The following is a 16,439-nucleotide window of genomic DNA, read 5'->3' as shown; positions in this document are numbered from 1 at the left end:
TTTATATTTTTTTTGTGTCAAACAAAGATTCTATTAAATTAAATGTTAGATTTGTCGTCGATAGAGTTTAGGCTTGTCGTCAATGGGGAATAAAAAATACTTTATTGAAAAAACTAAGAGCTGGTTTGGCATTGCTAAAATTATTTTAATTTTTTTTAAAGCTAGGGCTAAAATTGCGTTTGGTAATGAAAAAAAAAAGTGTTTTTTTGTCAAAATCATGGGTTCAAAATAGTAGAAAGCAGAAGCAACTCTACCTTTACTTTTAAAAACATCGTTTTTTTTTCTTTTCACAACAGCAACCCCAAACTAGCTCTAAACTATATAATAATTAAATGATGCATGCAGTTTGGAGGTTTGGGCAGTCAAGGTGATTACCTTTTCTTAGTTTGGTGTTTATCTAAGTGGCCATATCCACTTTTAGGATTTTGTAAGCCAAAATATCAAAATTTGAAATAACATACAAACATAGATATTTAGACCGACTCATCTGTTATCTCATCATGTCAGCTCAACTATTTGCTTCTCTCTCTCCTCTCTCTCTCTCTCTCTCTATTGGAGTGGGAAAATGGAACAAAAGAATCTCGAATGGCTAACTGAATACTTTAAATAAATTTAATTTTTTTTTGTGTTGATTAGCATAAGTGTTATATGTACTTAGCATCAGAGATTTGAACAATACAGACCAAAAGCACTAGGCCCAATTAGCGATGCAGTCCATGGGCCAAGTTCACTACTCTCTATTGGCTGCTTACGCACAATGCTGAACCAGAACCCCAACCCAAATATATAAAAATAAAAAAGGAACTAAATTATAGGAAAATGGTAACGTACTTTTTTTTTTCTTCACCTTTCACACGTTCTTATTAATTTTGATCTTTATTATTCAATTTATTCAATTTGACAGTTGTATATTAGTAATTAATTAGGATATCGAGTGACGCATAACAAAGTAACAATATTTTATAATTTTCTTTGGGAATATTATACTAACAAAGAAAATATTTGACTTATCACTAGCGGAAGCGATAATTTGGTAGTTTCAAACTTCAATGAGGTTCTCACATATATGTTGAAATGACCTTTGACAATCTACCTGCAACGCGACATAAGCATAAGCATTGCGTGGTTGGTTTATTTTTTATTATTTAAACACACTGCGAGTGCCAATTGGATAAATGACGTCATTTGAATAGCAGATTACGTTATAAACAAATTTCGCTTTAACTCACAAAAATAATTTAGATGAAACAAATTCAGTAGGACGAGACGTCCCCATCTACTGCAACTCCTTTCCTAATCTACACTTGTCACAAATAAAAGGATTGGGGTGTTGGAAACGAAAAATTTTTAGTTGTGACGGAAACACAAGTGGTACATTACGTATTTTAATGGAAATGGTGAAAAATTTTATTTTTTAAGTTATTAACTTTTTAACACACATATATTATTATTTATATAATGACATATAATGTACTACCTGTATACTGATCACATTGGAAAATCTATCTTCAAGAACAAGAAAGTGGCACTGAGTGCCCATCCTCTTTTCTCTCTCATATATAAAAAACGCTAACAGATACATATATTGGTCCCGAATCCTTGAGATATACATATATGTATTGGGAGTAGTGAATCACTAGCAGCTAGCAAGAGAGAGAAGCTGAGGAAAAGGAAGATGGGAAGGATATTTGTGGTAGAGCTGGAGGGAAGGTGCTACAAATGCAAGTTCTGCAAAACTCACTTGGCCCTCTTCTCCGACTGTGTCTCTCGGGTAACGTTTTTCTCACTTTTCCTCTCAATTTCTGCTCAAAAGATTGCATCTTTCACTCACAACAACAAGTACCGATCATCAACCACTGTAAAAGTTTCTCTCTTTGTTCTTCAGTAATTGTAGTTTGTCGCACAAAATTGAGTTATCTGATTTGAGCCTTAAGTAAATGCATAGAAAGTGGGATTGAATCGTCTAATTTCAGTTTCAGTGCTTTTTGGTAAATTTTTTAGTAAATGCTTATTGGTTAGTTTTCTAATGCTTATGTTGTGAATTTATCGTCCTTGATTTACAAATATGGGTAAAGTAAGAAAGAATTAGAAGAATTTTCGGGTTGTCGATGTTTTTTGTTGTAGGAGTACAAAGATTTACCACTCTAAGGACTGCAATCTGGTATGTTGGTCACGATTTTCGAGTTGCTAGGTCTTATTTGTTTGTGATCACCAGCATATGTATTTAAACTTCTCTATTGGGTTTTCACATTCTTTCAGGTCTCATTTTTCCCTTGTGATTGTTTAGGCTTTTCATTGCCGCCGAGGAAAAGCATACCTCTTCAATAATGCGTGAGTTCTTCATCTTTCATGGATATCTGATCTGATTCAGATATATGTTTTATATTTTTCAAGCTTTCAGTTTGTTCAGTTTATGGATTCTGTATTTATCAACTAGTGCATCTTGTCACTGCATTGCATGTAAATAGCCGTTCTGACATTGTTATATGGAAAGAAGTATTCAGTTCCTCTTGGGTTCTTCATAGTCCTATCGGACACCATTAAAATTCCCGAATTAGGTTATTCAAAATGATTCGAAGCATGGCCCCGCAGAAATGTACAAAGATCTCGTAACTATAAGAGTGTGGCTTTCACCTTGGCAAGATGCAGTGAAGCTACCTATTACGTGATCTTTGGTTTAGGCGAACAAGAACGTGCTATTGAGTAACGTTTGTTTACATGGAGAAGTTTCTTCAATTTGATGTAGATCTCCCAGGAAAGGAAAGAGTTAACTTTTCCTGTGGATTTAGCTAAGATCATGCATTTCCTGTAATGCTAATCTGCCCTGCTAAAAGACTTTCTTTTGCTGAGAAAGATTTACTCGAGTTTAACTAGATGTTGAACATTCGTAGTCGTGCTTCTTTGGGGGTTCCAGTTTGATGTATATTAACCGAGAATGCTAATGATAGTAGGATAGCTGCTCAGGGATGACTGGAATATGGGTTGTGTTGAGTTGATGGCTCTGGTGGATGGGCAGTGCTGCAGTGGGCTTTACTTGTAACATGTATGCAGAATCATTGCTGGTAAAGTTGGGGCCGTCAATCCAGGACCAGTAGGTGGAAACATGGATAAAGAAGATTAGTTTTTAGATATTGGAGTGGCTTTTAGTTGGACAAATTTTCTGTGGACCTACCTCTTCAATAGAAATCTCTATGACTAGGATCTAGGAGTCAATTTTATTAGTGGAGGGAATTGCTGGTGCTGAGTTGCTGATTGTTTAGTGAAGTCTGGTTTTTCCAATCTTAGTTTTCGTTACATTGAAGAAGATTGATGTCTACTAATAATAAAAGAATTGGTGTATGTAGTGCCTTTTATTCAAGATTGTTTTGTTTCCTTGTTCTTTTTGGGTTTAGGCACTTGCTGTCCAGGAAAGTGCTCGAATACGCTAGACAAATAGTGCTATATTTCAAGTTTCGGCAAACCATGATAGTCATATGTTGTCTTCATCAAGTTTTTTTCACTCCTTGGATTGATGAGAAAGGTTCTGACTTATCTTTAAAGGGTGGCTTCACAATTCGTGGTCTAGGACAGTGATCTCCTTGTGGGTAGGAATTTAAAGATGTCCGACTTCTACTCTTAACATCGAACCAACCTGCCATCCCAACCCGTAGTACTCTTGGCACCCTGTAGAATGTATTTCCTGTTATGAATAGAAGGAACAAGCCAAGATCAATTGAAAAATAATTAAGGGAATGAACACCCTAAAGAAAACCAGTTGGGAAATAGGAGAAACTGAAACTTTTTGTAACCGTTAGAAACTGACTTCCAGTTGCTGCTCAGTTTTACCACTTCAGAAATTGATGCTTTTTATCTTATTCAGTCGACTTTTGATATAGTGCAAGTAATTTCTCCTTTGACCATATGGGTAACTGTATGCTTTCAACTTGAGGACTTAATTAGTAGAGTTTAATAAGTTTTGGCTGCTTATATTTTAGGAGAGAGCTGTGGAGTGAGATCAAAACGATATCTCATATTCCAGCCATGACTTAATGACATTTCAATTGTTCTTATAAGTAACTTATGTCAGACAGCAATCCAGTAGATACTGATTTATGCATTGGATTTTGTGAACCAGGGTGAATACCACTACTGGAACATTAGAGGAGAGGATGATGCTCTCGGGTTTGCATACTGTTGCAGATATATTTTGCTGCTCTTGTGGCCAAATTGTTGGCTGGAAATATGTAATCTCTCTCTCCGGTGCACACACTCTACCAGAGTCGTATACTGCATAGTTTTTCAACTTCATGCCCCTCAAAACATTCTTTTATCCCACGTCCAGGAATCTGCACACGAGAACAGCCAGAAGTATAAAGAGGGAAAGTTCGTCCTTGAAAGGTATAACCTTCCCTTAATTTTTCGGTCAATGCATAATGTGCTCAGCTGTCATTCTTACTTTTACCTTCATAGTACAGAGGAAGGATCGTAGACGAAGTAGATTTTTCCGCAGAGTACTTTGTTGATACTCGTCCTAGCATGAGTGGTAGTGACGCAGACGATGCATAGGAACTAAATGTCGTTGCCGGAATAGTTGTACCGGACGCGAGGCAAGACAGAGCAGCTGCTGCACCGTTTGTAATACATTGTAAACATTACTTGAATAAATGACTTGGTAAACAAGACAAACGCAGATGTGAAGTGTTTGGGTGCATGTTGTTCAAGCATATTGATTCATGTGTTTGACGGAATTGATTTGTTACTTGGGCTTGTCAGCCTTTTGTAGATATTTGGGCCGCTTTATGGGCCCTCCTTGTTGGGCTTGTTGAGTATGTCCTTCCCTTTTTCGGGTTTGAGGAATTGTTGAAACTATGAGTTTTTCTCTAATGTACATTAAAAGTGTACGGTTAAGTTATACAGAAGAACATCTAATGTGCAACTTAAGAATTATTTAATAACAATTTCGTTTTCAGTTTTTTTTGTTTTGGTTTTCAAAAAACTAAATGTAGTTACCAAACTATGTATTTTAGTTTTGAGTAATGCTAGGTAGACTAAATTTGTAGACTAAATTTTGTAAACTAAATGATATGAAAGTTGATGATTGAGTTATTATTTAAGCGTTGATAAACATGCTCATTTCCTATTAGTGAAACATAATATGGATGTGGATACGAAATTAGAGGATGTACTAAAAAAGAGTCAGGTAAAAAACAACAAAGCCAAAAAAGAGTCAGGTAAATAACCACAAATAAAATAAAAGACCCAAGCAAAATGATAGTCACAACCCAAGATACAACGAGAGGCCCACATAAGCTTAGGGCCGAAGGTTGAAAAAACAAACAACAAAAAACCCTAATTCAAGTGGCATAAACCAGATTCGGTGCCACATCCTCGGAGAAAGCCAAACTCGAACTGAGAAAATAGACACTAGAACCAAGTCCCCATCACGAATCCCTGCAAATATATACAAACAAAGTATCTTAGAGGTAGAAAGTGAGGTTAAGGGGTATGTAAAATACACTTACTATGGCGAAGGCTACAGAACACCTAGCATCGATAGGGATTTAGCATGCCGGTTGAGGGAGGGGAAGTGAGGGAGAGAAATGGATCTTATATCCAATTTCTGAACGAAGCTCGTTGATCCGAGCACCTGGTGGGGTGGGGATGGAATATCACGACTGAGGAACAGGGAGGAAGGAAAATTAAAAGACGTAGGCATGAAGAGCAAGATAATTGAGACTCAGCTCAAGGAAAACTGAGATTAAACTCAGGGGAGAATCGAGAATTAAAAGGGAAGGGTGAAAACTGAAAAATGGGAAGGAAGATGAGGGGATGCAGGGAGGGGGTAAGAGCATAGGAGATGAGTGGGGAGGGCAAAGGAGAGAGAAACTGAGGAAAAACTCACGGGAAACAAAGAAGAGAGAGGAAAAGAAGAAAGGAAGAAATGAAGCAACCAAGGAAGGAAGGAGGGGTGGATGCCTTCGGCACCCAAGCCAAAGGCTAGGGCCAATGGCGAAAGTTTCCTAGGTTTGTTTTTCACATAAAAAGAATTTTAGAGAACCAAAAAGGGAGACCTTTTAGAGAAAGATAACCTTTTTTTTTAGAGATTTATGTGTTACTGAAAGTAATCTTAATGATTTGTTAAACAACACTTACTAAAACTTCAACATACATCTATGTGTATACATGTATGTACTTTTCACATTTAAGAAATGTTATTTTACACATTTAATATAAATATAAAATTCACGTTTTTAACATGATTGAAGAAATAAAAATAAAAATTTTAAATAATAATTTAAAATAGGGCCACATTGGGCAAAATATTATTTGAGGAAAGTTATCAGATAATACACATATAACTTGTAACGTGTAAAGTTTTATGTATCAGTATACTCGTGCTACACCATATAACTTGTAACGTGTAAAGTTTTATGTATTAGTATACTCGTGCTACACCATATAACTTGTGTTTCGATACCTATAAAAATTGAAAGCCACGACTCAACCATGAAGTGTTAAAAAAAAAAAAAAAAAAAAAAAAGCAAACCTTATTTATAAAGAGCAGCGTTGGCCAAACGGGAGAGGTAGAAAGAAGGCCAGAAGAACCAGAGCGTAACACACAATCCTCAAGAGAAAGAGAGACACATATATTTATCTCCTCAAATCTCGAATCCTCCGATCCAACTTTTGAAGATTCAACCCTTTCCTTTTGCTTTCTTTGCAATCTTAATTTTGCTTTTAACAGTTTCGATTGTTGCAGGTATAAACCCAGATGGGCAAGTCCTCTTCTTCTCAAACCAAGAAACGCTCCAAGGTTGTTGTCTTTCTCTCTCTCCCTCTCTTCTCAGTTGTTGTCGTGTTTTAGGTTCCTCGTTTTTTTTGTTTAACTACATGGGGTTTCCTTCCGTGCTGAAAAGATCACTTTTTTTTTTGGTTTTGTTATTCTGATTTAGGTTTTGGAATCCAAAAAAAATCGATAACTTTAGACAGCATTATAAGTAGTTTGCTAAGAAATATGATGTTTTGATTATAACGTTGTACAAATATGATCATGTCTGAGATTAAGGTTTTGTAATTTGATTCATGATTGCCAATGTTTTATGCTAAATGCTAAAGTTAATGTTTGTGTTCACGTGTGTGGCGGTTTTAGGCTCGAACAAGGAAGAAGAGTAGGAGTAAGAGTAAAAGTAGGAAATATAGATACAAGAAGCTTCGCCGTCGTGACGATTCTTCTTCGTATTCTGGTGAGGATGATTCAAGAAGTTTGGAATCGTTTTCGTCTTTTGGTTCAGAGGATGATTCGAGAAGTAGAAGGGCTCGATCGCGCACTCGGAAGGTTGCAAAAGGGAGCAAGAAGAGGGCTCGGAGACGCTCTTATAGCCGTGACAGCAGCAAGGACTCTGACCGTGGAAAGAAGAGGAAATCGGCAAAGAAGAAGAATGATAAGAAAACTCATTTGAGGAAGAAGAAGCCTAGGAGGAATGCTAGTGTTAGTTCCAGGAGTAGTGCGTCGTTTAGCTGCTCAACTTGTCCTAGTGGGGGAATTAGTGGCGATGACATTGAATCTAAGAGGCATAGGGACAGACCGGAAAAACGATACAGAGATGGAAGTGATATTAACATGGTTGATAGTGAGACTAAGAGGGCTAGATATAGGTCATGGAGCTGTTCTTCACAAAGTCAGTGTAGCGAGAGTGGTGATTGTCAGAGTGAGGAAAAAGTGACAAACGAGAACAATACAAGGAGGTTGAGATCTGTAGTTACAGTAACGGAAGAAGACAAGCATGGCAGATGGATGGATACAGATGGGCACAAAGAAGAGATTACATACGATGACGATTACCCTTCTTGTAGAAGTAATGACAGTAATGACGGAGGATGCAGGAGGGAGTTGAATAATCGTTTAGATGTTGCATTTGAAAAGAGAACGGAAGTAGAGAGTGGGAAAGAGGAAGTAGCTTATGTTTCTAATGTTCCAATCATGGATCTCAAAGATATTCGTAACATTTTGGAGAAAGATTGCGCGGGCCAAGGTGATGGAATTGGGACTACTGGTCCTATTAATGAAAATAAGAATGAGGTTTCTGGGACAATCAGTAGTCTGCCAGGTGAGGATCTGGAATCAATTTTAAGACAAAAGGCTTTGGAAAATCTAAAAAGATTCAAAGGAAAGCATCAAAGAATTTCAGTGGTAACTACCCATCGGGAAGACAAGACCGCTATTGATTTGAAACAGCAGTCCACTGCAAAGGTTGAATTGGTTCAAACAGAATCCCCCGGGACGAGTGGTGCTAGAGTGGTTGTAGCAAAGTCATCCGAGGAGGATGTTGCTGAAAGGGTTGATGCAATCCAATCAGTAGAAGAGGCCAATGGGCCTCAAGAGAGAGTTTCCATGCTTTCTTCCCAAAACCTTGAAAAGGAACCAGATGGCAATGAATTTATCTCTGCCAAGCAAGATGTTGCTTGTCCAATAGACCAAGTGGTTGTCGGTATAAAGGTTAAGACCACTGCTGCCCTTAATAAACCAAACGCGACTTCACCAACATTGAGGAGTCATTCGCTAAAAGCTCACCCCACGCTGAAACAAGAACCTGCTTTACAGGAACCTTCTGAGGAAAGATTGTTGGTGAGTGAGAGTTGTGTAGATAAGGGTGCTTCTGGGACTGCCCAAACTGTTCCTCGAAGAAGCAATAGCAAAGGTGAAGATACCGATGATGGTCATGGTTCTACTGCTCCTGAACCTTCAGGAGAAAATAGTTCTGATAAACAGCAAGATGAAGCTACAGTTGGCTCACAGTTTGAGCAGAAAACAATGTCGGTGATGCGAGGTAGTGAAATGGTACAGGTGGGTGTTTTGATGTCCCTATGAAGGGCATACGTTTTTTTGCATTAGTTTCAGTTTAGTAATCTCTTTTTAGACCATACAAGAGTTTGATAGTCTATTTTCTACTACTAGCTTTAATGATGTTTTAATACTTTTGGCAGGTGAGTTATAAGGTTTACATCCCTAAGAAAGCTCCTGCTCTGGCGAGGAGGCAACTCAAGCGGTGATATCTCACCCATCGTTCTGGTGCGCACAATTTAAAGCAGCCATTTTCCTCCCAGAACAATTTTGAAATTCGCGGTTTAGCAGTCGTTTTAGGTATTCATATCATCTGACATATACTTGCTGGCTGAATGACATTGATATACTTGTATTTTCAAGTTTCAATGCAATCTTTTGGTTTCTTTTTCTTGTTTTTGTAAGCTACTCACAAATATGAAATGAATAAAAATGAAAGATGTGTTAAGAATTGTTTGAACTATACTTGACCAATCCCGAAATTACTGAGCATTGGTTAACGTTATACTGTCAAGGATCCAGAAGAGTTTCCCTCCAACCAGGAGGCCAATCACAAAGCAACACGTGTCAACATTAGAACCCAATCATAGTTCGACACGTGTCAACATCAGAAACCAATCACAACACGACACGTGTCAATGTCCGAATGAAACTAGAAACTCTATTCTATAAATATAGATCATTCTCTCACAATATTTCCTAATGTCATTTGTACTAAATCATTCACTAGTACTCACTAAATGAGAGCTTGAACCTATGTACCTGTGTAAACCCTTCACAATTAATGAGAACTCCTTTACTCCGTGAGCGTAGCTAATCTGGGTGAACCACGTACATCTTGTGTTTGCTTCCCTGTCCCTATCCATTTACATACTTATCCACGCTAGTGACCGAAGCAATCTAGTGAAGGTCACAAACTTAACACTTTCTGTTTTATCAAAGTCCTCACTGATTTTATGCATCAACAAAAATCTATCTAGGGTACTGTCCCTCAAGTTGTAAATCTTTATCAAAATTATTTACGCAGTCAGATTGTTGAACCAACTGAACTTGGTTACGAACGTTGTTGCTACCGTGTTTGGAAAGGAGGTATCTCTCTATGCTGTCCATTGTTGCTCGGCCAGGAGGCCCGATTAAATCACAAGAACATCTAACCTACTTTCTCAGGTGATAAAAAGTCTCTACAAGGAAAGAAGCTGCCCCAAAACCCCGAAGAAGCTGCATACAAGTTGTCATGGATGATTGCTACTTTTTCCCCAAGGGCTTTCACAATTGTTTGAGTCAGTCGTACAGGACTACAGGAGGACAGAGAAATCATAAGCAGGTGGCCTGCATCACTGAATGTTCGTGTGCTGGCTTGGAATTTTTAATGCCGGTTCGCATGATGTAAAAATGTTCACACATCATTAGCTTCTCAGAGAATAGCCCCGCCAATACACAATACTCTCCCACTGGTTTGTCAAATGGTACTCCCGTCAACGGATTGAAATGGTAGAAAGTTATCTCGGTTTCCAGAAATAAAGTGTTTCTTTGTTCCATGAACACAGGCCCAATCATCCATCTCGGTAATCAATGTCTTCTAAGAACTGTGAATATCGGTGTACGATGTTTTCAAAGCAGCAATGGTGGGGTATGGTGGTGGGGCCAATAGTGGGTTGTGGTGTTGGGGTTCAGAGGTAACAATGGTAGTAGGGCAGCAGCAACAACAGTGGTGGTGGTTGTAGTTATGGTGATGGTGGCGCCAATAATAGTGGTGGCAGTTGTGGTTGTCATGGTGGTGGTGATGGAGGTAACAATGGAAGTGGTAGTGTAAAGTTGGTGTTTGTAGTGGTAGATGGTGGTGGTCATGTCAGAATGGAATGGGGTTCCATGCTATGTTTGGCACGCACAGGACATAATGGAACAATTATTTTGTTTCGCGTTTGGTACGTACAGGGCAGAATGAAATGAAGGATTAAATGACATACCTATAGTTCTCCATCAACTCCATCGACTATGCCCCATGGATTTTCTACATCCACCATGGCTGTTTGAAGGAAGGTTAGGCAACGTGCGGGACCGTCGTGCAGGACCATTGTCGGGACCATCGGCGCCGGAGCTCTGTACCTCACCATCCCGCGCCTCACTGGATCTTCCCTAGGGGATATAATGCATGTTGAATAAATATAATAGAATTGAAAATATTCATTAAAAGCTCAACGTTGTCTTTTGTAAAAGCAAACCAACCTATAGCCACAGTGTCGGTGTCTCCCTGGGGACATATTTTTTTATTGCTTAATTTTAAAGTGAAGCAGTTTTCGCTGAAAAAAAAACAATATCTTACGAGACCTAAATAAGTAAAGATACCTAAAACATTGCAATGTGGACACCCAACTCTGAATCTTTTGAATAATAGAAACACACTTAGCTATTCTTACTCGAAATATCTCCTAATATTGAGAGCATTTTAATTGGAAAATATGCAAATTTGAGTTGTAAAAACTATATTTACTTTTTCAAAAAATGTAAATGTATATTCTACTTCAACAATAAACATGTAAATTTGGGATCCGTTTACGTTCTCATTTTAAGTGATGGGTCTCACATTTATAATTTTTCTCAACAAAAATGTTACTCTTACCATACATTTGTACCATCTTTCTAATAGATATAAGATTCACATATATTGATGGATTCTGCCTCTATAACAAAAATAACACAAATAATATCACAAATATATGGTAAGTGGGTTTTTTATAAAAAAAAAAATGAGAAAAATTATTGTTGCAAATTTAGTATTTATTTTATTATAATGATATGTTTTATATTAAGGGAAGTGGAGAGTTCGGCTAAGTCACACAATGTGCAACTTAATATGGCATTGAATTCGTTATTCACGATATTCGAACTTAAAACCTCTACTTACAAATGAGAAGGAATAATGGCGTCAAATTTTTATTTTGATAAATTTATGATTTTATTCATATTTCACACTCTTTGTACGACCAATATAATTCAAGGAAAAACTTTTATCTTGTCAACGAAACAAACCAAGATAACATCATCATCACAAAAATCCCAAAATCCAAACCCAAACCAAACCAAAAAGTTGCAGGTAGGACTCGGGAGGGAATTACCATGGTATTCACCTCCAACCCTTTATCTCTCAGCGTCCCCGACCCTTTCTTCGAGTCATGGCTCCGCGACAATGGCTACCCAGAAATCATCGACCAGCACACCTCCACAGCCATCACCACCTCCTCCGCAGCCACCGCTGACGCAGCCTCGATCACAAACGGCTTCTTCATCTCACTCTTCTCTCGCATTTTCACCCTTTTCTCTCTCTTCACCATTAACCCCTTCTCCAAGCTCACCAACGATGACCTTGCCGCCCAGACGCCGCCCTGGACCACCTCCTTTTTTGGGTCCTCTGAATCCTACTCTTTCCCTCTCTCTGTTTCTCAGGCTCGCATGAGGGTGCAGGAGAATGTCAAGCGCTATGCTAGAAATTATGCTACTTTGTTCGTGCTCTTCTTTGCTTGCTCGTTGTATGCTCTCTCTCTCTCTCTCTCTCTCTCTCTGTATGTATATGTATGTATTTTGATTCTTGGGTGAGTTTAGAGGATTGGGTTATATTTGTATTCAAGGTTGTTGTGGAATTTCTGGGAATTGGATGGTAAAAAAAGCAAGACTTTGGAGAATAATTGAGCTCTAGATCACTACCCTCTTTGTTTTAAAGATTGTAAATGGTAAGGGAGTGTTTTGAGAACTGGTTTTTGTATATACTGTGTGAAAGTTTTAGGAATTGATTGGTTTCATATCAATGCCTTTTTCTTTTTAGGTTCTAGTTGGAAGTTTGAAAACTGGCTCTCTATTTAATTTGTTCCAAAAACTTCAGCAAATGGAAGAAAGTTGAAAATGCTGACAATTTTTGTCTTATATTGCACTTTGCCTTCCAATAGGCGATACTTGCGATTCTAAATCTGCTGAGAAATTGAATTGCAAGCTTCTTTGTTGTCTAGACCCGTAATGATCTAATGGTCAAATTTCAATTGTGAGTTGTTTTTCCTTGGCGTAAGTAACTTTACTATGTAGTTTTGGTCTTGGCTATGTTGAAAGGTTGGGGTTGTGGTTTATAAAAATTCAAGAAACTCATACCACTTGGAATGATTTGAGTGGTTTAGACTGTTAAGTAGGTCTTGCCAAGCAATGCATTTACTCCCATATGAACATCCTCCCCATTGGTCTTTTGGTGGACCGAATGTAATCTCACTCAAACTTCACTTTGCTAGTGAAGGGGAGATGAAAATTAAAGCTACAGCTGTGCCTCCTTTTCATAATTCATCTTTATGCTAGAGGGTAAAAGGGCGTGGGCGAGATAGGCTTAATTGTGTCCTGTATGATGAGTATGATCCTGTTGGGGGTCCTGTCATATACAATAAGTAATGTAGTTACTCTTTCCTTTGTCTGTACATTTTAGCTTTTCCTCTTTGGCAGGTTGTGGTTTAATAACTGTCAGCGTTTTTCCCCTCATCCTATCTGATATTTTTGTGTATTTTTTATTTGATTACAGATATCGAATGCCACTGGCTCTTGTTGGATTGATGTCTTGTCTGGCACTATGGGATGCTTTTAAGTTCTGTAGTGAAAGGTGGGGACTGGACCAATACCCGATAGTTCGGCAGTGCTTAATTCATGTTGCTCAATGTGGTGAGTTGTCGACTCTGTGTTTGGGCTGTAGCAGTATTCTCTTGTGCATTTCTGTTTACTTAGCATTCTCTTCTACATAAGTAAGGATTACTAATTAAAAATGCCACGTACTACTTGAGTTTTCCAAGTTAATTCTTTTTTCACCCTCCTTTGGATCTTGTTATGCGTGTATAATATACATAGTAACATAGACACTGCAAAATGGCTAAATTTCCATTTAACGTTTGTGGGTGTATGTTGTTTGTTGCACTTACAATGGCGTACATGCGAGCAAGTATAAAATTATCAAGGTATCCTTTAATTTGGGGAACTCTTAAATGGGGTAAATGTATTGCATTTAGCTTGATATTAGTTTACTATAAAAATGAAAGAGGTTCATACTCTGGTATGGATGAAGACTCTGTGTGGAGTTCTAATGATCTATAAACTGCATAAACTGCTAAGCAGTAGCTCCTAAGTGGAGATAATCTTAGCAGTTTATATTTTATTTTTATATTCATGTCCACATGTGTGCTCTACCACAGGACTCCTTGGAACCTTATAGTGTCTGAAAAGTCTCCAATACTATGGTGTTTTTTTATTTTTATTTTTTTTTTTATGGTTTTGGATTTTCCATGGGCTCAAATGTTCCTCTCTGTGAGTTATGGTGATGTGTTCTATCTTCTCTGTTCTGTACTTAACGTAGGCCTTGTACATACAAGGATAGCACTATGGCCACTTTGTCAGAGATCTTTTCTGAGGTCTGAATTCTAAAAGGTACAATCGGAGAAGCTGTACCCTGAATGGGGCTGGTAGGTGCCATCCAGGGCCCCCTTGGCCATTTTAGCCTAGTAGTTTGCACAAGGATTGTCTACCATGAGATAAATTATCACATCATGTTTTTCTAGGAGCTCCAAATTGTGCACTATCTTTTACTCTTTGGGCGGCCGGAAGTTTTTGTTTAGTAACTTTTACCCTCATTTTCTTTCTCCGGACAGCTCTGATGCAAGCTATTCATGGTTTTTATAAAATAGTATCTGGAGTTGCTTTTCTAACATTGATTTGAATTTATGTTTGCAGTAGCTGCGGTTATCCTGATATGTTCAAATGTTCAAATGGCTATCTTCTGTGCTCTTACCGTCAGTTATGCAGGTGAGTTTTCGATATTCTTTGCATATTATATATATGGAGAAGAATTATGCACAATTCCTTTAGTCAGGTTCTTTTGGTTTCCTAAAGTTAGATAAGTTAATTATTGAATACAACAATACAAAGTCACTAAATAAATCATGTAGTATATCGTATTCACAAAAATCCTTTCGAGAAAAAGGAATATATTGTATGATTGTAACCTGTAATCTTGACGGGTTTCAAAGTTAACATTATGAGAGAAAGCTCGATAAACTTCTAAACCTCTCTCAAAACAAGTTGATTGTCGCTATTTTTAGCTAATCTTTTGTTCTAGTTATACTTTTACGTTCTAGTTATACTACTTTACGGATGTCAAAAACAATTTCTGTTTATATTTCTAGACTTCCCTTTTCTTGCGTATGGAATTTTCTAAGGATTCGAACCTTTTGCAGGCATGATTCTGCATGCTGGATTTCGGAAGCTGACTAGTGCAAAGCAAACTCCTCGTGGTCGATCAAAATAGGCAGGTGGTGTTGCAGTATAAGCGGAAGGATTCGCTTAACTTTACGCTTGAGGAATTATTTACGCACAAGAGCAGTTGCATTTTGGATGCATCAATAGTTTCGAACACTGGAGCTATATCAGCTTCAATCTCATCATGTTCCAACCCCCGTATATGAATTCGATTGACCTTTTGGTATTATATAAGGGGTAATGCTATCCACACACTAACTTTTACTTCTTACACACCTCTTAATTTTCGGTTGTCGATTGAACGAATTGAAGATCATCATGACTGTAATTAATAAGGGTGTGTGGGGAGGTAAAAATGGGTGTGTGAATGGCACTGTGGCGTAGCCGCACTCTGTACATAGCGTTGAGTTTATCAACTAATGTTTGTTTGGCTTAACAGAATTGGTTTTGGTATTCTCGTGTTTCATTTATCTTTTTTGTAAGTTTGGTCGAAACTTTATTATTTACACTAAGGGAAGGGGATATGTTTAACCTCAAAATGGACTAGCAATAATGAGTTCAAATTCGTTGTTGGCGAGAATTGAACCTGAGACCTTAGAGTACCACTAGACCGTAGTATTAAGTGGCAAAACCATTACTTTTGATTAAACTTATTATTTAATTTCTTTAATCTAGATCTTGATTTGTCTTTCAATTAATTTAGGGAAAATTAGAATCCCTACCGTTTTTCTATATCATTTTAGATTAAACGTTTGTGCTTTTTTTAAATTTGATTAAAGTTCTTTGACCAATAGTCACCTCTATTTTTTTAAAATTAAAATAATTTTTGAATTTATCCTTTTATCTAATGCACTTTTCCTTATTTAGTGGAGATATTATTAATTAAACTATATTTTCTCTTTCTCCAAATATGTTTTTTGGATCGCATATTTATTTTTTGTTATGCAAACATTTAATATTATTTCTTTTTCCAAATGGTTTTTTTCTTTTTCAAATAGTTGGTGATCAATATAAAAGCTCCGTTTAATATTTTCAATTTTTTTGTGATTTTTTTTATTTGTTGTTTTTTTAAGTATAGTTGTTGACGAATTATTATTATATACAATACAGGATGCATATTATATATGCGGGTACGTTTGAATTTACAAAAATTATTAATTGGTACTTTTATTTACAATTTTGGTACGTTTGATTTGATACATATTGTTAATATTGATACATTATTTTTATTTTGGTACGTTTTATTTTGTTCACATTGTGTATTGGTACGTTTATATTAGTCTCAATCCTATTTTCTCTTAACATACTGAAAGAAAAACTTATTTCGGTATGTTTGATTTTGGGG

The 16,439-nt window shown here is 37.2% G+C and overlaps 3 protein-coding genes across 4 annotated transcripts; all 3 read left to right on the top strand.

The window, feature by feature from the left end:
* The first annotated feature begins 1,528 nt into the window (after positions 1 to 1,528).
* LOC126614395 (protein yippee-like At5g53940) lies at positions 1,529 to 4,863 on the top strand. The gene is made up of 5 exons (XM_050282054.1): positions 1,529 to 1,771; positions 2,288 to 2,331; positions 4,115 to 4,223; positions 4,322 to 4,377; positions 4,455 to 4,863. The coding sequence occupies exons 1-5, from the start codon at positions 1,676 to 1,678 to the stop codon at positions 4,543 to 4,545; spliced, it is 396 nt and encodes a 131-aa protein (XP_050138011.1). The 5' UTR covers positions 1,529 to 1,675; the 3' UTR covers positions 4,546 to 4,863.
* Positions 4,864 to 6,546: 1,683 nt separating this feature from the next.
* On the top strand, positions 6,547 to 9,272 carry LOC126614390 (uncharacterized). 2 transcript variants are annotated; one of them, XM_050282050.1, is made up of 4 exons: positions 6,547 to 6,793; positions 7,130 to 7,488; positions 7,591 to 8,824; positions 8,965 to 9,272. In XM_050282050.1, the coding sequence occupies exons 1-4, from the start codon at positions 6,752 to 6,754 to the stop codon at positions 9,028 to 9,030; spliced, it is 1,701 nt and encodes a 566-aa protein (XP_050138007.1). In that variant the 5' UTR covers positions 6,547 to 6,751; the 3' UTR covers positions 9,031 to 9,272. The 2 variants fall into 2 exon arrangements, with proteins under 2 accessions (XP_050138007.1, XP_050138006.1); XM_050282049.1 differs by having other exon boundaries at positions 7,130 to 8,824.
* Positions 9,273 to 11,830: 2,558 nt separating this feature from the next.
* Positions 11,831 to 15,633, top strand: LOC126614394 (PRA1 family protein H). Its single transcript, XM_050282053.1, has 4 exons — positions 11,831 to 12,348; positions 13,374 to 13,510; positions 14,570 to 14,641; positions 15,073 to 15,633. The coding sequence occupies exons 1-4, from the start codon at positions 11,939 to 11,941 to the stop codon at positions 15,141 to 15,143; spliced, it is 690 nt and encodes a 229-aa protein (XP_050138010.1). The 5' UTR covers positions 11,831 to 11,938; the 3' UTR covers positions 15,144 to 15,633.
* The last annotated feature ends 806 nt before the right edge of the window (positions 15,634 to 16,439 follow it).

Source organism: Malus sylvestris, chromosome 3, assembly GCF_916048215.2.
Source record: "Malus sylvestris chromosome 3, drMalSylv7.2, whole genome shotgun sequence".
Classification (NCBI taxonomy): domain Eukaryota; kingdom Viridiplantae; phylum Streptophyta; class Magnoliopsida; order Rosales; family Rosaceae; genus Malus; species Malus sylvestris.
This window is presented reverse-complemented; position numbering and strand designations above follow the sequence as displayed.

Bases quoted from the DNA above. Each gene is read 5' to 3' on its own strand.
- LOC126614394 (XM_050282053.1), top strand. From the start codon at position 11,939: ATGGTATTCACCTCCAACCCTTTATCTCTCAGCGTCCCCGACCCTTTC. The intron at 13,511-14,569 runs GTGAGTTGTCGA...TTATGTTTGCAG, and splicing joins AATTCATGTTGCTCAATGTG to TAGCTGCGGTTATCCTGATA. The intron at 14,642-15,072 runs GTGAGTTTTCGA...AACCTTTTGCAG, and splicing joins TCTTACCGTCAGTTATGCAG to GCATGATTCTGCATGCTGGA.
- LOC126614395 (XM_050282054.1), top strand. From the start codon at position 1,676: ATGGGAAGGATATTTGTGGTAGAGCTGGAGGGAAGGTGCTACAAATGC. The intron at 2,332-4,114 runs GTGAGTTCTTCA...TTTGTGAACCAG, and splicing joins GCATACCTCTTCAATAATGC to GGTGAATACCACTACTGGAA. The intron at 4,224-4,321 runs GTAATCTCTCTC...TCCCACGTCCAG, and splicing joins AAATTGTTGGCTGGAAATAT to GAATCTGCACACGAGAACAG.
- LOC126614390 (XM_050282049.1), top strand. From the start codon at position 6,752: ATGGGCAAGTCCTCTTCTTCTCAAACCAAGAAACGCTCCAAG. The intron at 6,794-7,129 runs GTTGTTGTCTTT...TGGCGGTTTTAG, and splicing joins AAACCAAGAAACGCTCCAAG to GCTCGAACAAGGAAGAAGAG. The intron at 8,825-8,964 runs GTGGGTGTTTTG...TACTTTTGGCAG, and splicing joins GAGGTAGTGAAATGGTACAG to GTGAGTTATAAGGTTTACAT.